This window comes from Dunckerocampus dactyliophorus, chromosome 12 (assembly GCF_027744805.1).
Source record: "Dunckerocampus dactyliophorus isolate RoL2022-P2 chromosome 12, RoL_Ddac_1.1, whole genome shotgun sequence".
NCBI classification, from domain to species: domain Eukaryota; kingdom Metazoa; phylum Chordata; class Actinopteri; order Syngnathiformes; family Syngnathidae; genus Dunckerocampus; species Dunckerocampus dactyliophorus.
The window spans coordinates 11,873,683-11,896,034 of NC_072830.1; the positions used below are offsets into that span (position 1 = coordinate 11,873,683).

The 22,352-nt window shown below is 40.2% G+C and overlaps 1 protein-coding gene across 5 annotated transcripts in view; it reads left to right on the forward strand.

Annotated features, from left to right (window-relative positions):
• Positions 1-2,060: 2,060 nt before the first annotated feature.
• The window catches only part of LOC129191224 (alpha-2-macroglobulin), a 65,567-nt gene continuing 45,275 nt past the window's right edge, over positions 2,061-22,352 (forward strand). For all 5 annotated transcript variants that reach the window (XM_054794389.1, XM_054794390.1, XM_054794391.1 and 2 more), the window contains exons 1-10: positions 2,061-2,228; positions 2,665-2,848; positions 4,476-4,632; positions 9,897-9,949; positions 12,401-12,421; positions 15,218-15,386; positions 15,454-15,538; positions 20,898-21,018; positions 21,165-21,279; positions 21,390-21,499. In XM_054794389.1, coding sequence (XP_054650364.1) covers positions 2,152-2,228; positions 2,665-2,848; positions 4,476-4,632; positions 9,897-9,949; positions 12,401-12,421; positions 15,218-15,386; positions 15,454-15,538; positions 20,898-21,018; positions 21,165-21,279; positions 21,390-21,499 — 1,092 coding nt within the window. In that variant the 5' untranslated portion in view covers positions 2,061-2,151. The remainder of the gene's footprint in view (positions 2,229-2,664; positions 2,849-4,475; positions 4,633-9,896; positions 9,950-12,400; positions 12,422-15,217; positions 15,387-15,453; positions 15,539-20,897; positions 21,019-21,164; positions 21,280-21,389; positions 21,500-22,352) is intronic.

Here is a 22,352-nt window from a genome sequence, read left to right on the forward strand (position 1 = left end):
AGTCCCAAATTGAGGCATGAAACATTTTGGGGTGGTTGACATTTGACAGTCAACCATGTGACTATTCCAGGACATGGCTTCCCCAAATTGGCAGTGTGTCATTTCCAAAAGCTCTGTTTTTGTATTGCAAAGTACATTTGTGGTATTTGTTTTGTTTGAGTATACTGTAGTATTTCCAGCTTGTTCATGTGCTTTAAGGTAGTTTTTGTAAGCGTGATTATGCTGATTATTGATATTATTGATTATTGATACTTTTTCAAGCTCATTAAATTATTTTGTGATTTCTGCCTGGAATTTGTTGATCATGATTATAATTAGAATAAAACACAGGACAAAGATTTTAAGCAAGCAGAGAAACATTTGTACCATCCATCAATCTATTTTCTTCAGCTTATCGGATCACGGGGGCAGCAGCCTAAGCAGGGAAGCCCAGACTTCCCTCTCTCCTACTTTGTCCAGCTCTTCCCGGTGGATCCAAAGGTGTTCCCAGGCCAGGTGAGAGACATAGTATCTCCAACGTGTCTTTCCCCGAGGCCTCCTACCAGTCGTACGTGCCCCGAACACCTCCCCAGGGAGGCATCCTGACCAGATGCCTGAGCCACCTCATCTGGCTCCTCTCAATGTGGAGGAGCAGTGGTTCTACTCTGAGTTTCTCTCGGATGACAGTGCTTCTCACCTTATCTCTAAGGGATGGCCATCTTGTGCTTTCTGTCACCACCCAAAGCTCATGACCAGGTGAGGGTAGGAACGTAAATCGACCGGGAAATTGAAAACTTTGCCTTTTGGCTCAGCTCATTCTTCACTACAATGGATCATTGCAGACACCCCACCAATCCGCAATGTCGATCTCCCGTTCCATCCTCCCCTCACTCATGAAGAAGACCCCCAAGGTACTTAACTCCTCCACTTGGGGCAGGGTCTCATTTTCCTTTTCTGGGCAACAACCATGGACTTGGACTTGGAGGTGCCTGCAAACCGGATAGTGGTTGTTTCCTTTCGTCACCTTTATCACTGTGTGGTGTGTGTGTGTGTGTGTGGTTTATTTGTTCATAGAGCACACAAAGAATGATGAACAACCCATATCTCTCTCATTTCTTCCTATTTTGTGCCTCTGATGAGGCGTTCAAACGCACTGCACGTTTCTGAGTCTGAATACAGTGGTGTATTCAGTGGTGTAAATTGTGTATTCAATGGTGCATAAGCCGCAAATTTTTTCTCATGACTTGAACCCTGCGACTTGTACAGTGATGCGGCTAATTCATCAAGATGTTTTCTGGCAAAATTGAGACAAGCCTTAATGTTCTCTTTGCTCAACAGTGGTTTTCGTCTTGGAACTCATGCATGCAGGCCGTTTTTGCCCAGTGTCTTTCTTATGATGGAGGCATGAACACTGACCTTAACTGAGGCAAGTGAGGCCTGCAGTTCTTTGAATGTTGTTGTGAGGTGTTTTGTGACCTCTTGGATGAGTCGTCGCTGCGCTCTTGGAGTCATTTTGGTTGGCCGGGCACTCCTGGGAAGGTTCATCACTGTTCCATGTTTTCACCAATAGTGGAGAATGGCTCTCACTGTGGTTCACTGGAGTCCCAAAGCTTTAGAAATGGCTTTATAACATTTTCCACACTGATAGAGATAAATTAATCTCAGTTAGGTTATATTTTAACGGGGGACAATCACTTTTTCACATGTAGGTTACAATTTTTTTCCCCTTAATAATAAAATGTTTCTTTAAAAAACTTTTGTGTCCAAGTGTGTTGTCATTAACTAATATTTACGTTTGTTTGGTGATCTGAAAAGTTTAAGTGTGACAAACATGCAAAAAAAAAAAGAAATCGTGACGGGGCAAACAGTTTTTCACATCCCTGTACAATTATTTGAGTAAAATTAAAGGAAGAGTGTAAAATCAGTAGACTTAAAAACTGCAATTGGAAAAACAACCCAACAAAACACACAACCGTTTGTGGGGGGCGGGAACTTACAAGACATCTGATTGTCAAGCCGATAGTAATACTGGTCTCGGTATCGAAAGTATAGATATTTGGATCGACCCCTTCATTCGGACCACAAAGTTCCGCCTCCGAAAACTTAAAAAAAAAAATCCAATTGATGACCGTCGAGTCTGATCCAGCTGACTTACTTCCGTGAGCAGTAAACATGACACTTGTGCTCACATTGCTCGTACTTTCATGTGCTTTACTGCAAAGTACCTCATCCACGCTTCACAATGACACGTAAGTACAACCAATTATAAATGTATTATTCATTTCATTCATATCATCGACACGGATTTGGTATAAGGTTCGTTTGGGTATATTACAAGGTTGCCATGTTTTCAAATAATTCCCATAAGGTTCTGTGGATTTTAACGATGTTGTTTGAATGTGCCAGGCAGCGCTGATAAATATCACGTATCAATGCTACATATTTGTAGCATTAGCATAATAAATAGCTTCATATTTGCCACTGATAAATTAAATAACTTTCTTTGCTTCCCGTCCCGTTATGTGGCCTTTGTTTGTCCAACAGTTGTGAGTACGTAATTTATAAATAAAGTAACATTACATGTGTTATTGAGGTATGAGAGTTGATGATGAATGGATTTCAACTTAGTTCACACTAATATTTATTAGTTATGTAAGGTGTCTGAGTGTCTTTTTGTCAATGCAGGGTCTTTGCGGTGACTGTGAGCTCTCAGTTGAGAGGAGGGACACAGGAGACACTGTGTGTCCTTGTCCACGCCCCCACAGAAGACGTGTCCATCACTGTTGACCTGCTCATAGACTCTGCCAACAACATGCTCATCATGGAGGACAATGTCAAAAGCCACTTTTACCAGTGTTTGCACTTCCAGGTGTGTGTGATCCATCTATACCTGTAAACGTACCAGTATACTGAAAACAATTGGGTTTGACATCAAAAGACGTTTTGACATCAGCTTTTATTTCCAGGTATTTACATCTGGACTTAGACAATAGCAACTTTCTGTTTGAACCCACCCGCTTTTCATGAGCAAAAGTATTGGAACATGTGACTGACAGGTGTGCCCTATTACGTCTCAATCACTAAATAGTAGAGATGCACAATAACGTTTTCAAACTGATACCAATAAACTTTGTGCTTCTCAAGACCATTACAATACCGATATCCGATAACTTTTTTTAGATCTACTTTTTAAAATTTTTGAATTAACTGTAGTTTGTTCATACTTGGAGGCAAGAAGGACTGGAACAAATCAGGAATTGACCAACTGTACCTGTTGATTTGTCCTAATCAAATGTCACGACATTACTACTACCACATCACTACTATCAGGAGAATCAGAGTATAGAGCGGAGGTAGCCACCTGCTGTGGCCCAACACGGTGCACTATATTCGGACATATGCTCTAAGCCACATGTGTCAAACTCTTGCCATGGAGGGCCGAGATGCTGCAGGTTTTCTCTCCAACCACTTTCTACAGCAGGTGATTTAAGTGAAAAGCTCCTTCCCTCAAATTGTTGGTGTTGATCATTAAAATCACCTGCTTTAGTGACCGGCTGGAAAGAAAACCTGCAGTGTCTCGGCTCTCCGTGGCACGGGTTTGACACCCCAGCTGTAACCGGAGTGTAGAGTGGCAGGAGCCACTTGCCTTGGCCCAGCAAGGTGCACTGTATTTGGGCACATGCTCAGAGCAGCCGGTATGATGCTATGGAGGTCTTTGGCAAACCTTTTGCACTTTTCAAACGCAGCGGCGCTGGCATTTCAGGTGACTGATATGTTTTTTTAGCAAGAAGAATAGGAAGGCCAGGCTGGAATTTGCCAAAAACTTCTCATGAGCCTAAAAAAATTCTGAGACAAATGTTTGATGGACTGGTGAATTTTTGACGCACATGTGTGTACTTTTTGGCAAATACCAGCCTGGCCTTTCTTTCTAAGAAGCCATTGAAAGTTTCTATATATCTATATCTAGCTATGTATCTTTGTGTATGTAAGCAAGTGTTGGCACTGTGGATGAGGCATTGGGACAGCAAGGTTGTTTTGCAAATGTTGTGTGACAGCACAATGAGCTGTTCCAGTTACGTAACCCCAAGGTCGTGCTCCTGATTGATGTGAAATGACCCTCTGAGAGACCCCAATCTCTGATGAAAGCTTGGAGTTTGACTGCAGACTCGCTCTGGCATTTCTCCACCTTCAGCTCAACAAAGACGTTCTGTTGAGAGGCCTGCGATGTACCTACATTCCTCTGGAAAACATTCCTGTCCCTGCACACGTACCCCCAACACAAACACACAAACAACCACAAAACATCCCAGAGAAATGTTGGCCTCCCTGTTACGTAATATCATGTTAGCGTTGTGAAAACGCATGCTTACTATCACGGTGTCGTAGTGGAGCCTGCCAAGCACTCCGCTGCTGAAAATACGCACTTAGATAAGTGAACATCATCCTGAAATAGAAAATATGACACAATATGTGTGCTTGTGTGTGTTTGTTGGCAGGTCCCGGCAGTGCGCGGTAACACTGTAGGAACCATAAATGTCACTCTTAAAGGGGACAGCGCCTCCATGAACAAGAAGACCAAAGTCCTGATTGTCCCTCCTGCTTTCATCCATATCATCCAGACTGATAAACCTGTCTACAAACCTGGACAAACTGGTAAATATCCAATTTTTATTTATTTTTTTTTTTACCAGAAAACGTCTGCTAGAGTAGCTCTGCATTGTTTTACATTTCAAATATTCTTGTCATGCCGAACCTCCAAAGTCAAGCGGAGTCCACTCTCTCATGATTGGAATCAATCAATCATAAAACCTTCATATATCATATCTGTTATACCGTAGAAACTCTAACATAATAAAAGTAAACATAAAAAATGTAGCTGGACCCCAAAGGCACAGACAGCTGGCGTAAAACAATAACGTTTTTTTTTTTTTTACATTTCTGCTCACGTGGAGCAAGAATGTTCACAGCACAAAAGTACCAAACAAAACCAGAGGAGAAAAAAAACGTATGAAAGGCAAACAGAAGATGAAACAGAAAACCGCTAATCCAAAAGGGCAGCTGAGACGGAACGATGAGGCAGACAAGAAAATAATGATAAGAAAAACATATTACAGTAGAGCCCCGTTTTTGTGGGAGGTACGTACCAGCACCACGTGCCAATGGTGGAAAAAAACCTGAGTAATTGATATGCCCATAAAAATGTCTATTTTTGACATACCGTTTCACTTCTGTGTCTCATAACTAGATGGCAAAAATAAAGACAAAAAACATTATCAGTGAAGCTTAAAGTACTCATGACACCAAAATAAGCTTGAAAAAAACAATAACAAAAAGGAAATACTCACTTAATAAAACATTTTTGTCATACTGCTATTATAGATAAACAACTATGAAATAGGAAATGAAGCGGTGATTGTGTCATTGTGAGGAGAAGGAACGTTCATGTGGGGAAATATTTCCCCTCCCAAACTAAACATGTCAAAACGGTGGCGAAAAACTCCTCTCTTACGGAGCGTGGATGGAAGCTACCGGGGTTAGCTTAGTTTAGCAGTGCATGCTAATTCGGCTGTGTGTGTGTGTGTGTGTGTGTGACTCAGGCTGGATGAGTGTTTACCGTTTTGTGTTTTCCCGCTTTAATGTAAGCTAGCGTTTTACAGTGCCTGCTGACGACGTGCAGGTTTTACTGGCAGCGATAGCCACTGACTCCAGACGGAGTCCCCGAGGGGACATGGGGGAAAAAAAAACAATTTGATGGGTAAAAAAACAGGCACATTTTTGTGAGTGCTTCCAAAACTTTTGTGAGAACACACTAACTTTTGCAAGATCTCGCAAAAGTTTTGCGTTAATCGCAAAGCTATATGAAGCTACAGGACGCACTTTCGGTAATGGCTTGCTTCCCCTTCGCGAAAATTGGTTGGAAATGCCATCCATCCATGCATCCATTTTTATGCCGCTTATCCTAATTAGGGTTGCGAGGTGGTTGGAAATGCATCATTTTAATTTCCATCTGCACAATTAGAGAGAGGTAGAGGTATAAAGTGATATTGTAACTATTGGAACAACTTTTCATTGATCCGTAATAGTTGTTCGGCATGTCTTTTGAAAATAAAATGCTAACATCCAGCTCTAGCTAGTGTTGCTGGAAACACATTTCTTTGAGTACTGGTACTCGAAAGGAAATACATTGATTAGCCATACATTGGATTCTTTCATTGTGTGCACTGCTTGTCCTATAAGTAAACAGTCATATCAGAAACTCAACCAATGTGCTGCTGTTAATTGAAAGTTTCATTGCAAACGTCCACTACGAGCTGATGTTGACACAGCAGCATTTTAATTAATTTGGACTTTGTACTCCCCAAATGTTATCCCCTTAATGCCTGAATTCATATAGATATACAGTATACATAGGAAAAAATGTGGTTTTGCCTTTTAAGTAGATGGTAAATTAAGCTGAGATTTGCATTTTATTCATCTCCAAGAAAGAGAGTAATATACAGTAACAGTAAGAAACATATGCTTTAACTGACACCAGAACAGAAAACAAACATCTGTTACAGTACATTTTAACAAGTAATTTTAAACAGAACAGGTAACATCTTTACCCTTTCTCTTTCCTTGGGGCATCACATCAGCCACCTGCTGTACACAACATGCGCTGGACCAGTACATTTTAGAGCATAACGCTCATGTACTCAACTGTTTGTTTCAGGGTGTGGTTTGGACTTTGTTGTGTGCAGTGCAGAATGCTTTGCTTCACAATAACATCCAAATGTTATGTGTTACAAAAACTGCCTGAAATAATCAATAGGCAGTCTGATTGTGTCACTATCTGGGAGAGCAGCGTGCCACACTGGCTCATTTTTTTGAAGAGTTTTGACTTTGCTTCACTGTCTTCCACACCACTTTGTGTCTTTCTTCATGTAGTAGCAGCTGACTGCACTGGCGCTTGCACAGGCCCTGCATAAAAAAAAAGTAGCAGAAATAGTATTTATATCTCAGCATCGCCATCTCTCGGCTGATTTTTGCTTTGAACTGCGAGCTAAAATTTGGGTACGAGCTGCTAGTTAACGGTATAGGCATAGCTGAGGACAGCTATTTGGGGACTTATGTCAATTTGACCATGGCTGAAGAGCTAGCAGCGCTAGAATTAGCAGCGCGCTCGGTAGTCATTAACACATCAGTAAAACGTACATTATAGCGATTGAATTTATCTTATTGATTATGTACGTATTGTGTAAAACTAAGACAGGAAAAACATCAAATGAAAACCACCAAATGAATACAGACCCACCAAGCCTGATAAGAAGTAGCACTGCCTTAGCCGCCGTGAGCACTAGTCTGGCTACTTTGGAGAATATCAGAAGGAGAAATGTAGATTGACTTACTGCTACCTTGGCATTCTTTCCACAGTCCAACGTCTTGTGGGGTTTTGACTCTTTATTTCCATCTGCAGGGCAGTATGGACACATTTGTCCCACAAAGTTTGCAGATGCATCTGACGAGATGAATGGTGTCTTTAAGAAATTTGAACAAGCTTACACCGTCTCCTCAAGCATTCTAGCAAAAGCCTTCAAGAACAACAAGCAGACATAATAAAAATAAATATACCATAACAAACAGCAGAAATTGGAGCAGAAGTTTCAGGTGAGACTGTCTGACATCACTTGTGCTGCCTCCTCTAAACACAGAAGAAGCGACTGAAATTATAAAAAATAATAAATATTTAAACACACATCTAACAGGAAATATGGCTTTCAGTGTTTTTCACAACAGAGATGTGTTTTGGTGTCATGAGCACTTTAAAGACATACTTTATACTTGTAAAAATTGTGGTCTTTTGGTCTCTTTGACTGATGTATGCTGTACATTTTACCTGTATTGTCACATATTTAGAATCCCTAGTGGGTTAACAGTACATGCCTTTCCTAGCAAAGGGCATTCATTCGATTACCGGCCAGGGTTGCGTATGGAAGGACATCTGGCGAAAAAACTAGTTTCAAATCCATTACTGCGATTGACTCGGCCCCTAGCAAGGAAAAGCCAAAAGGGGAAATAATAAATTATTACTGACTTACAGTAAATGAGATGTGTGTTCTGTGGGGAAAAAATATTTTCAGAGGAAAAAAAACAAAACAATTGTGGACAAGAATCCACAAATTGGCAGAGCCATGATCGTTAAATTGTGAATGTGCGGGAATCCAGATGCGGATGCGGAGTGTCACCCTGAATTCCTGAAGGGTCTGGAAGTTGTGGGATTGTTTTGGATGACACATCTCTTCAACATTGCGTGGAAACAGTACCCCTGGTTTGGCAGACCCCTATTCAAGAAGGGTGTTCCATCTACAAGGGGATCAAACTCTTCAGCCTTCCTGGCAATGTCTATTCCAGAGTGCTAAAGAGAAGAGTACTGCCGTACCTCGAACCTCAGCTACAGGATTTAATGTAGATTTCATTCTGGTTGCTGAACACTGGACCAGTGTGCCCAGCCATTCCACATGTGCTTTGTGGCATTTGACTGTGTCCCTTGCGGTCTCCTGTGGGGGGGCTTTGTGGGGTTTGTCGCAGGGTACTACGTGCCATTTGGTCCTGGTACAACCAGAGAAAGACCAGGTTTTGCATTGCATGATCATGATGAACGTGAACATATGCCAAGGCTTCTCTTTGTCATCAGTTTTGTTTATCATTCTTATGAACATAATTTTAGGCATTGAACTGTGTCCGGCTTGGGGGCTTTAGGATCTCATCTCTGCTATTTGCAGATGATGTGGTCCTGATGTCCTCATCAAGCTGTGACCTACAGGATTTACTAGGGCGGTTTGCAGCGGAGTGTGAAGCTTCTGGAATAAGACTCAGCACCTCCAAATCTGAGACCATGGTTCTCAGTTAGAAAAGGGTGGAATGCGCCCTTTGGGTTGGTAGAGAGGTCTTGCCCCAGATGGAGGTGTTCATGTATTTTGGGATCTTGTTCACGACGGAGGGAAAGCAGGACAGGTGAATTGGTGCAGCGTCTGCAGTAATGCGGTTGCTGTATCGGACTGTCATAGTGAAGAGGGAGCTGAGCCAGAAGGCCTACCCTCACCTGGTCATGAGCTTTCGGCAATGACCATAGGAGCTTGCAGATGAATTAATTTCTCGTCTTAAGAAGAGAGGTGAGGAGCTTATCCAGAGTTATCCAGGAAGAGCTCAGAGTAGAGTCACTGCTCCTTTACATACACAGCTAACTGAGCTGGCTGGAGCAACTAGTCCGGCTGCCTCCTGGACCTGGTGAGGTGTTCTGGTGTATGTCCAGCTGGGTTGAGACCCTGGGGCAGATCAAGGACACTCTGGAGGGATTACCTCTCACAACTGGCTGGGAACGCTTTGGTGTCCCCCTGTGGAACTGGAAGAGGTGGCTGGAGACTAGGAAGTCTCGGCTTTCCTAATGAAACTGCTGCCAGAGAAGCGGAAGAAAATGGATGGTTGAGATGTGCAGCGTTAGTCGTTGCAGCTTGTAGCCCCTGTCCCTCATCTCTACAGGACAATGGTGGCACAGTGCTATAATCTTATCTACTTGTCTTTGTCCATTTAAGTATGACACAGGGAAGTGTTCCCAAACGGAAGACTTTAACCATGGAAGAGGCTTTTCAAGCTCTGGCTTCTCCTTGGCACTATTGCTAGCCATGGCTCCCGCTAGCCATCAGCTGGACTGCACTGGATTTGTTTACTGAGTAGACATGTGACGCCATGAACACTTCCTGTGCCTTATTTTTAATGTGTACCGTGTTTGAAGTTGGTACGCCTCTATACCTAACCAAATGTTCCGTACTGAAAGTTCAGATCACAAATACATGTACCATTACACCGCTAATGTCCAGTTATTTTGTTCAAATGGAAGGCATGAAGCTTTATTTTGAATGTTTTTCATTTCTTTAAAGTCCTCTTCCGAATTGTTTCCATGGATGCCAGTTTCATCCCTGTGGACCGTCTGGTAAGTTTTTAATTTTTTAATTTTTTATTGTTGTGTGTTGTGATTTCCAAGCAGGAGGTGCATGTGCATGTCTTGTTGAGGAGAGTGGGAGGGGAGAGGAAGGCTGTTTGTTGGTTTTTCAAGTGAACGTGGGTGTGTTGAGTTCACACTGCTTTTGACCCAAGCATCTGAATCAACAGACTCCAGGCCTTTTCTATTAGTAGCCATGTGTGAATACCTGACAAAATCACTCATTTTGTGTATGTAGTAAAATACACAACTGTTGTATTTTCAATATAAATTAATAGGCATGGGCTGGTTACCGGTTTCAAGGTACTGTACCAAACCTGCAGGTGTTCCCAAACTTTTGGAGGGGAGTGTATACCACGGTATGAAAAAGTCACTGTTTCAAAACCATTAACATTTTGCGTCAAACCGTTTCTGTGATATCAGAGAAAGTGGAGGTCCACTGCATGGAAACACTTTGTCACGTCCTGTGTTATTCCTAGCAGTCGAAACTGGGCTTTGATGTGTTGACACAACAGGCATGTGCTGTGTTGCCGTTTTTAGCTGCCTTGTTAGCATTGAGAGGTGCCGGTATGGCGGTGGACATATTACTCACGTGGAGGGTCTCAAATGTGGAGATGCGATTGAGAAGGAAACAGTAGTGAAGAATAAGTGGTATAAAGCGTTTATTCTTGGGATGTCCGATTTTTGCCGATAACCGATATGCCGATATTGTCCAACTCTCAATTTCCGATTCCGATATCAACCGATAACGATATGTGTAACATCACATATCTTTTTCTTGAGGAAAATTGTTCTAAAGTAACAATCTTAAATGAGAACAGTTGTTTTGTTTTCTCTGAGTAGACAATTTACATATTTTATATAAGAATACATCTATTTTTTGTGCCTTGATTTGTTATTTATATCAGTGCGTGTGTGAATGTATAAACAAGAGGCATTAACTTAAATTTCTTTGTAGAAAGGCGCTTTATGAAGTAAGTACAACTACTTGTATTCACTTACAGCGCAGCCTTGCCACATTCAATATGGCGGCGACGTTGACATAAGGCTCGTTGTGGCGTCTGTGTATATGGTTTTGACAACAGCACTTCCTGTTTCCCAGCGAAAGAAAATATTTATTGTGTTGTGACTTGAGATGAAGAATTATCCACTGTAGACTGCAGTGAGAACTGCATTTTGTGTATTTACAAAGAATTTTTTGTTATTTATTTGAAATACGCTCCTGATCAAAATCTTAAGACCAGTTAAAAAATTGCTAGAATTTGCATTTTGCATCTTAATGAGGGTTTAAGTAGAGCTACAATATGCAAAAGCAAGAAGAGGGAGTGAGACAAAAAGCACTTTGAAAAAGTAATTTATTGAAAAAAACAATTAAATAGGCTGTTTAGAAAATCAGCTGATCAAAAGTTTAAGACCATCACTCAAAAAATAACAAAAAACTCTCCAAACCAGAACAAAAAATGTTCTCAGTAGGACTCAGTAATGAGTAGCTCCACCGTTCTTGTTAATCACTTCAAAAATTGGTTTGGGCATGCTTGATGCGAGTGTTTCCAGGAGGCTAGTGGGAACATTGCTCCAAGTGGTGAAGATGGCTTCACGAAGGGCATCAACTGTCTGGCACTGAAGGCCATTTTTATAAACTTCCCTTGCCATCCATTCCCAAATGTTCTCTATGGGATTTAAATCAAGTCAATCAAGTGTCCTTCGGTCAAGGATTTTTTTGTTCCATAATGCTCAGGATCTTTAAAAAAATGTAGAATGACTGTCTTACTGCACCCAACCTCAGCAGCAATGGCACGCTGTGAGGGGCCTTGCTTATGCAGCTCGACAATCCGACCACGTTCAAAAAGAGAAAGCTTCTTAGCTTTAGCCCTCAGGAGGGCATGACAGTGTGAATCCCTGACAGAAAATGAAAATTTTGAGGAGATTTTGGCTTTTTTAGCCTGAGTTCTTAAACATTCGATCAGGTGATAAACAACTTATTTCAGTTTTTTTTTGTTTTTGTTTAAATTACAAGTTTCAAATGTTTTTTTGTCTCACAGGTTATCATACTGTAAGAATCTCATATCGGCCCATGCCTAGAACAGAATAGACAAGGTTTATTCTTTTCATTATATTGTGTTTGTGAGCGGGGGTGAACAGATCTAATAAAAGGTAGCGTCAAATCCTTCTATGGTGATCCAAATTTGTAATCGTGGCATGCCACCACAGATAAATGAATGTATGGGGAAACCCTGCAAACAACAACAAATTAATCCTCCGATTAGCGTGCTTTGACATCACAGCGCCAAGGGCCGTATGTGTACCATCATTTGGAATTTCTATAATATTTCTATATTTTTATATATATATATATATATATATATATATATATATATATATATTTGCGGTGATGTGTTTATCGGTGACTAATTACTGTTGTGTTTTTCTCTTCTTTTTCAGTACACACTGGTGGAGCTGCTGGTAAGAGTCACATTTACAGTCTTTATTTAGAGCCCCAGTGAAAGATCATATACATCATATAGTGTTGTTAACTAGATTATCTAAAGGAGGCTGTGGTTCAGTCAGTATGGATCTGTAATGATTGATTAACAAGATTTATAATGTTTTACTCATCGTACAGTATGCTACCCAAAGTCATGGCACAACAATCAGTACTTGTTGGTCCTCCACTGATGATAGTTAATTGCAACTAGACTGCTTGGAGTAGGGGTTTTCCAAAGTGCGGCCCGGGCAATCTGCTATTTTATTATTGGTGCACAGCATTTTGTAAAAATAAACATAGCTACGGCCCATGTAAGGACATTAGCAAGAAGTTTTATGGTCGTACAGTAAAAAAATCTGAGCAGTTAGCATAGCATATCATGTATTAGACCACCATTGGTATTAGTTTATTTTTTTAGCAATGTTGAAATGTTCTGCTACTATTAAAGAGACTATAATGTTAGGGAAATAGATTTTCAGATGTTTGCTATCTGTTAGCTTGAGTGAAATTTTCAGCTCATTTGGAGCTGTTGATACAGTAATCCCTCGCCACTTCGGGCTTGAAATTTCACAGCTTCACTGTAATTAATAAATCATACTGTTTTGTGGTTGAATATGGACTATTATTAGTTCAAAACTATGCATATTTAAGTACATTTTACATATGTTTTGCCTAAATGAAACATTTTAAATCATAAAATAACAAAATGAAATAAAACACAAACTTTAGGCATTCAGAAGACTCATTCAAAGATGATGTAAGGATATGTATTATTGTACGCTGGTCACTAGTGTCAGTAATGTTACTGTAATGTTGGTAGAGACACGCAAGCATCCAAGTTGATGGGTGTAACAACAGGCTTTTATTGCAGCTTTGAATGATTTCACAACAGGCACAGTAATCCCTAACTACTGTTGCGGCTGTAACCCATGCCAAGCTAAAACTCAACTTTTAACTTCCTGTTTCCCCCCTGCACTCGTGCCGGCTAAATAAGGTGAGCTGAGCTCAGCTCTTTTAACGGAACACATTTACAGCAACACACACAAACAAGAGTCTTATTTCTGTCTTAAATGACTTATTTTCTCTTATTATATCTACTATACTGGGTAATAGGAGTGTAAAGGTGACACCAGGGGGTGTTATTTCAGGTAGAGGGCAGAAGGTGGTAAACAGGCTTTCCATGCTTTAACTACCAAAATATTTAATTTATAAATGAGGAATCCTACTTCGCGGAAATTTATCACTTATCACGGTCGGGTCTGGAGTCAATTAACCACCATAAACAAAGGATTACTGTATATACAAGTATATAAAACCCTTTTCTGTCATTTATCTTGAAAAAGGTCTCTTTAGTGGCTATTTACAGGTTTGTCAAACTGTACTTTTTTTTTTTTCTTTTCCCTCATCATCCACAATCTTTATGTGAAACATGACCACACGCTTTTCCCTTTTCTGTGTATTGTCAAGGGAGAAAAACAGCTAGCATGTGGGAACTAATGCATGTAACGGGACACACCTATTTCGACTATAAAGCCCATCCATCCATTCACCAATTAAAATCGTCTAAAAAAAGGGAAAAAAAACAACAACAAAAAATGGCAACAATGTTCTATTTACATAACTGACCTGTATATTAACCAAGCCACAGCGACATTGTTATTGTAGCAGCTAACATGAAGAACTATTTTTGCGACGTAGTGACTCGGTGCCTAATGTCACTACCGAGAGGTAACGGGGCCCACTCCAAAACAGTGAGTTAGGAGGCCAATCTGTATTGACTGAGAAACAAGAAGAAGCATATGAACAACTAGGAATAGACAACCAATTTATGTCTGAAGTATTAGCCCACGTTCCATGTTTTACTTATACACGGCTACATGGACATTCATTTTTTTATCATTATTATTATTATATAAAGATGATAACAAATATAGCTCATAAGAGTTTAATTTAAGAGCTGATCTCTAGCAACTTCCATGGTTTTCTTGATTATAACCAAAATCAGTTAAGTTCTTACATAAATAGCTATAGCAATGTACTGCTATTTTTGTTGTCATTGTTATATTTGTCCAAGCAAAGGTACCTTTTAGTTGTATCAGGCATTAAAATGAACAAGAAACTGAAGAAACAAGGGTGGTCTAATAATTTTTTTCCATTACTGTATGTGCTCCATATATCACAGTCAATATCATGGTGACTTATTCCATGGACAGCTGTCAGTCTGGTCCAGCTGGTCTGGGGCGTCTTTTCCAGTTAATTTTGGTTAGGTGGAAAAAAGTTTGTTTGCAATCTCTTAGAGCAATGTCCTCCTCGTCATACACACAAAGCCTTTCCATCCATGGTACTGTACCACTATATGTCACACAGTGCAGAAATAACACTCCATTCCACTCCAAGCACTCGTGCCCCCCAACACCCCACCCCACTGCAACCAACCCCCCGTCTGCTCTGATGTTTCACTCTCTCTTCTTGTCTGCTCAGCTTCTAAAACCTGTAGCTCATCACTCATCCAGGCTCAATAAGATAAGGTTCTGGATCCTCCAAAAGTAGTAGTCGGCGGCGCGCCTTCATGTGCTATCTGTTTTTCTCTCTTTAGAATGCAGAACGCACAGAAAAGGGAAAGATGTGTGTTCATGTTTCACATAAGGATTGTGATGATGGGCAAAATTTCCTTTTCAGATTGGTTTTAGTGTGTTGAATCAACAAAGAATATCAAAGTGTCTTGGAGGGTCAGCAGTTAGGCTTCAGTAAGCACACGTGTGTCTTTCATGTAGGATCCCAATAACAATCGAATTTCCCAGTGGTTGGATAAGTTTGTTGCTGCGGGCATCCTTGATCTTTCCCATCCCATGATTCCAGAGGCGACCCAAGGACGCTACGTCATTGTGGCCACCACCGACAAAGGAGAGAAAATCTCACACAGCTTTGACATCAAGGAATATGGTCTGCCACCAAACTCATTCACCTAAACATCTCATTTGTTTCACAAAACTCTCACTTTTTCTTTAAGTTTTGCCCAAATATGAGGTCAGGGTTCACCTTCCAAGTGTGATTACCATCCTGGACCAGGAAGCCACTATGAAGATTTGTGGCAAGTGAGTGTGCCATCCATACACTCTCTCTCACACACACACACACACACACACACACACACACACACACACACACACACACACACACACACACACACACAGAGCTTCGCCAACTGGATTGCAATCGCTCCTCCTCAGTTCCATTCAGTGGCGGTTCTTGCTGAGCGAGACACCTCACCACTGGTTACATTTGACAAACTTTCATCATAGAACCACTCCACAATAATCCACAAATTCAAAATAAAGACATAACATTTAATGAATTCAATCGCTCCACCACATGTGAATACGCAGTGTATTAATAACACCACCAGACTGAGTCACCACCGGGATGCTTTGTTTGTGCACGCACTAGTTTATGTAAAATTCTCATTTGACTTTGCCAAATGAATGAGCCTTACGGGAGTATTACATATACAGTAGGTAGTAATGTGTACACCAGGGGTCACCAACGTTTTTTCTTGCGAGAGCTACTTTTAGAAAATGAAAAGGGCCATTTTTGTAGAAATGATTTTCATACCTTATTTCAACCCAAACAAATCAAATATGCTTGTTTTACCAAAACATTCACAAAATGCTGGTGTCCACAACTCACATTTTATGTTTCAGAATACATTTCTTTCTAGTGTTCTCACATTATTAACTGAAAACCTGAATGAAAAGCAGACCTGCGGGCGCCTTATGCGGTCGTGGGGGGCACCAGGTTGGTGACCCCTGGTGTACACTAAGTATTGTGAGATTTGGTGTTGAGTGTGTGATCCAAGGTGGCCGAATAAACAAGCAATGCTGGGGGTATTATCCACAACTTTATGAAAACTACAAGATTCAACGTACCAAAGTAAAATACAACAGTTTGTTACACGCACCTTAACCGAGACAGTACGAGAACCCAGAACCCAAAATTTTGTCCAAAACTTAAACATACTAAAACAGAGGGTACACTGCACTTCATTATTGTTTACTGTATTTTCTGGAGTATAAGTCAGACTATTTTCATGGTTTGGCTGGTCCTGCGTCTTACAGTCAGGTGCAACTTATTTATTATGTAATGTGTAAAACTAAGACAGACAGGAAAAACATCAAAGATTTTGATCAGGAGTGTACATATACACTCCTGATCAAAATCTTAAGACCAGTTCAAAATTGCTAGAATTTGCATTTTGCACATTTGGATCTTAATGAGGTTTTAAGTAGATCTACAATATGCAAAAGCAACAAGGGGGAGTGAGACAAAAAACATTTGGAACTTGTAATTTAAACAAAAAAATTCCCAGAAATAGGTTGTATATCACCTGATTAAAAGTTTAAGACCACAGGCTATAAAAGCCAAAGTCTGCTCAAAATGTTCATTTTCTGTCAGGCAATCACACTGTCATGCCCTCCTGATGGCTGAAGCCAAGAAGCTTTCTCTTTTTGAACGTGGTTGGATTGTCGAGCTGCATAAGCAAGGCCTCTCGCAGCGTGCCATTGCTGCTGAGGTTGGGAGCAGTAAGACAGTCATTCTACATTTTTTGAAAGATCCTGAGCATTATAGAACAAAAAAGTCCTTGACCCAAGTGGTAGACCCCAAAAAAATCACACCTGCACTGAGCCGGAGGATCCGATTGGCTGTCCATCAAGACACAGGGCGGTCTTCGACCCAAATTAAGGCCCTTACTGGTGCCGACTGCAGCGCCACCAGACGGCATCTGCGGGAAAAGGGTTTAAAACACAAATTCAAAGACTCGTCTCCTTCAACACCACAAAACTGCCCGTTTAGACTTTGCCAGGGAGAATCAAACATGGGACATTGAAAGATGGAAAAAAGTTTTATTCTCTGATGAGAAAAGATGTAATCTTGGCGGTCCAGATGGCTTCCAACGTTACTGGCATGACAAGGAGATCCCACCTGAGATGTTTTCTACCTGGCACAGTGGAGGGGGGTCCATCATGATCTGAGATGCTTTTTCATTCAGTGGAACACTGGAGCTTCAGGTGGTACAGGGTCATCAAACGGATGCAGATTTTGCAGGGGGCATCCCTCATGACTGAGGGCCCTCGTCTGTGTGGTAACAGCTGGGTTTTTCAACAGGACAACGCTGCAGTTCACAATGCTTGTTTGACCAAGGACTTCTTCAGGGAGAATAACATCACTCTTTTGGACCATCCTGCATGTTCCCCTCATTTAAATCCCATAGAGAACATTTGGGGATGGATGGCAAGGGAAGTTTATTAAAATGGCCATCAGTTCCAGACAGTTGATGCCCTTCGTGAAGCCATCTTCACCCCTTGGGTCAAGGTTCCCACTAGCCTCCTGGAAACATTCATATCAAGCATGCCCAAACCCATTTTTGAAGTGATTAAAAAGAACGATGGAGCTACTTATTACTGAGTCCTACTGAGAAATTTTTTTTTTCTGGTTTGGAGAGTTTTTGTTATTTTTTTTGAGCAATGGTCTTAAAGTTTTGATCAGCTGATAAACAGCCTATTTCAGTTTAATTTTTGTTTTCAATAAATTACTCTTTCAAAGTGCTTTTTGTCTCACTCCCCCTTCTTGGTTTTGCATATTGTAGCTCTACTTAAAACCTCATTAAGATCCAAATGTGCAAAATGCAAATTCTAGCAATTTTTCAACTGGTCTTAAGGACCACTATTCTCCAACATTTAGAATTCATAAGGATGAAGTTGAAAGTCAGGATCTTAATTTTCTATCAAACAATGAGGAAGATTATAATAAGTATTGCCGAATTAAGAGATTCAATCAAGAAATCTCACGATACGGCAACTGGTCCAGATGATATTCATTATCAGTTTTTAAAACATTTGCCTGATGTGTCTCTTTCAGTTGTACTGGATATTTTTAATAGAATTTGGAGAACGGGTGTTTTTCCTGTTTCTTGGTGTGAGGCTACCATTGAGAAGGCATATGATACCACCTGGAAGTATGGTATTCTGAGAGATCTTCATAATGTTGGGTTAAGAGGCAGACTGACGATTTTCATTAAGAACTTTCTTTGTAATCAAGTGTTTTGAGTTCGCCTTGAATTGAGCCTGTCAGAATTATACAATCAATAAATGGGAGTTCCTCAGGGTAGCAGCAGACTTTCTGTTACTTTGTTTTTGTTAAAGATCAACAACATTGTGGATGTTGTCACTCCTCGGTTCGACAGATCATTGTTTGTGGATGACTTTTGTATTTCTTGCTCTTCGGAGAATATACCGACCATAGAAACAACTTTACAGAACTGCCTAAATAGAATCGAAAAGTGGGCTGATGAAAATGGTTTTCGCTTCTCAAGAATAAAGACGGTATGCATTCACTTCTGCAATAAAAGGGCTTTACACCCTGACCCTGAAGTTAAAATAAATGGTTCTGTCATCCCGGTTACCCAACTAACAAAATATCTTGGCCAGGTATTTGATAACAAGCTAACCTTTAAGGCTCATATTGATCATGTGAGGCAAAAATGCCATAAAGCCTTAAACCTTTTAAAGGTAGTATCTAAAATGGATTGGGGTGCGGATCGTATCGTCCTGCTATGTCTCTATAGGTCTTTAGTCAGATCAAAACTTGATTATGGCTGTGCAGTTTATAGCTCTGCTCGAAAGTCCTATTTTGAGAAGTTAAAATCAATACAAAATCAAGGACGTAGAATTTGCCTTGGAGCTTTTCGTACTTCTCCTATGGAAAACTTGTATGTGGAGGCAAATGAGCCTCCTCTGCATTTAAGATATGAAAAACTATCTCTTAACTATGCATTCAAATTAAAGAATAACCCATTAAATCCAACGTATCCATCTTCCATCAAACCGTTTGGCTTTCGTGTTCGAGAAGCTCTAATGCAAGTTCTTGGTACCACTGATATTTCTCCTTTCTTAGTACCCAATATTTCTCCTTGGGTGATCAGTGAACCTTTAATTGACTTGACATAAACAACATTTAAAAAGGGTGTTACAAGTGATCTGGTCTGCCTGGATAGATTCGGAGAAATAAGACACAAATACAAGAACTACCATGCTATCTATACAGATGGATCAAAAGATCACAAAGTAGGATCAGCCTGTATTAGTGGCACAATAAAAGAACAGGTTAGATTGCCAGACAGTTCTTCCATATACACTGCCGAGTTGTTGGCTTTGAAAATGGCCTTGGGTATAATACGAAACACTGATGGAAAACATTTTGTTATTTTCACAGACTCTCCGTCTAGTCTAGTGTCTTTACAATGTAGGGATCTTAAACATCCCTATATTGTACAGTTACTAGAATCATTATACAAAGTCGGTGTATTGTCTAAACTGGTAGTTTTTGTTTGGATACCGAGCCATATCGGTATCAAAGGGAATGAAAAAGCTGATATTTTAGCAAAAGAGGCCCATAATATGGCTGTAACAAAAATGAAGATACCTTATACAGATCTAAAATCAAAGATTAATGACTACATAAAAATAAAGTGGCAAATGTCAGGGGATTTAAATCTCGGTAATAAACGCTACCAACATCAGCCTATAATCGAACCCCATACTACAATCCCGTTAGCTAAGCGACGGGAAGACATTGTGCTAACTCGTATTCGAATTGGTCATTCTCGCTTATTACACTCCTATTTACTTGCAGCAGAAAATCCTCCCCGTTGTATATCATGTAATTGTACACTTTCAATTAAACATATTCTTCTTGAATGCATTGAGTTTGCTCACATCCGTGTCAATTTTTATAATGTTCCTGATCTGAAAACCTTATTCAGCGAAGTTTCGTGATCATGCATCATAGAGTTTCTCAAAGAAATAAATCTTTTTATTAGGTTTTAGATAATGGAAACAGGCCATTTTATTCATTATCTAGTCTTTCGGAGGAGACTTTAAGCCGTCGGTCCCGTGTAAAGAAGAGCCACACCATTTGCACGTTAAAAAACCTGCTTCTCTGTTCGAAAAGAGTAGGGAATTTTTCCCCGAAAAGTAGTCCACATTTTCTATTTTACAAGCTTTACTGCCTAATTAAATTGTTAGATTACAATCTGAGAAACAAGTCTTGTCATTAATAACTTTACTCATTAAGGTCCAGACACTTACATTACACTTTGTGTTGATAGTGTCGTTAAACTTTAATCAATCAATCAATCAATCAACTGGTCTTAAGATTTTGATCAGGAGTGTGTGTGTGTGTGTGTGTGTGTGTGTGTGTGTGTGTGTGTTTATGCATATATATGGATGTATATATAATTTTTTTTATTCGTCCATTATGCATTTTTCACCGATGCCACCTATACTCCCGTTACCCGTTGTTGACTTCAGATCATGTTTTCAGAAATAAGTCCTCATCCTGCAAGCAAGACATCATGAAATAGAGTAATTAAAATGCTTTTTTTCGTTGTTGTTGCAGATACACTTACGGAAAACCAGTTGTTGGGTCAGTCAAGGCGGAGTTTTGTAGAACTGCTGTTCACTTTTACTGGCATTCAACTTCCCAAACGAAAAACCTCTGCAAGACATATACACTTGCAGTGAGTATTTGACAGAAAATGACTTATTTCAATCCACCAGCAGTTTTTGAGTCTGTTTAAATCAAATCAAGTTTCATGGGGGTTACTGTATATTGGATGGAGTTTTACCTTGAACTTGAAGCTTGAGTATTTTGGTCATCCTCCAGACAGATGCCAGTGGCTGTGCTTCACAAACGGTAAACCTGAACGACTTTGCCCTCAACAAGAACAAGTATGAAGACACGTTTGTGGTTGATGCTGAGATGGAAGAGCATGGCACGGGTAGGCTGGGGGAAGCTTTTACTCTCGCTACCGTTTACTGTATGACTTGATGACTGATGGATGTACACTCTATTAAGTTGATTATAAATTTAATCTTATTTTCTGTTTAGGGGTGATTCTGAAAGGCAGCGGGCAAACGAGCTTCAGCAGTAGTATGAGAACAGTCACCTTTGAAGATGTATCTGAAGCGTACAAGCCAGGCATCCCATTTGAGGGAAAGGTAAGTTGATATAGAAAATAGCACATTTCCATTTTGCACAAGGCTGATCAACCTGTTTGCAGAAAGGCAAAATGTGACATTTTGTTGTCACCTGCTTATGAAAAGCAATTTGTATACGTCTTGTTGAAGTTGTTCACGTAGAATAAATATGTGTGATTGGATGCGCTGTTGAAGTATTTAAGGTAGGGATGCTCCGATCAGGGTTTTATGCTGCCGATTCCGATATTGGAATATAGTGAAATTTGCCGATATTGACACCCATCACATGGATTAACTATACATTTTTCAATTTATATATGATGAGTGTTATTGGCCAGGGGTTTCATATAAGGTGGAGAAGTTAGGACAGTTCCAAGGTCCCCTGACTGCCAGGGGGCCCAAAAAATAGGTAAAAATTAGGGGTGCGATAATTATTGGGCCGATATCAGGGAATTATGACATTGTTCCGATACTATAAAAAATAGCTCAGATAACCAATCATTTAAAATAACGCTCCAATAAGGCAAGATTACCAGTACTGTGCGGATGTGATTTTTATTTTTTTTTTTCCATGGTGCCCAGAATTGCTGGCTACACCCCTACTATTGGCTATATGATATGACAAAAGGAACCATAAAATCATCTTAACTTAAACAAAAACATATTTTGCTTATATGAAACTTGCAGAGGATGAAACGCCTCCTTTAAGGAGACTGGGAGGATGTGAGAGTACATTGATTGAGCTTTAGTAGGGCTTCCAGTTTGCACGTTTGCAGTTTGCACCTGTTGTCTTTCACAGCTGAGAAAAGCTGGTCATCTCGAATGATGAATTCAATTATTTTAATTATTATTATACTCCGTGAAGTGTTTGTTC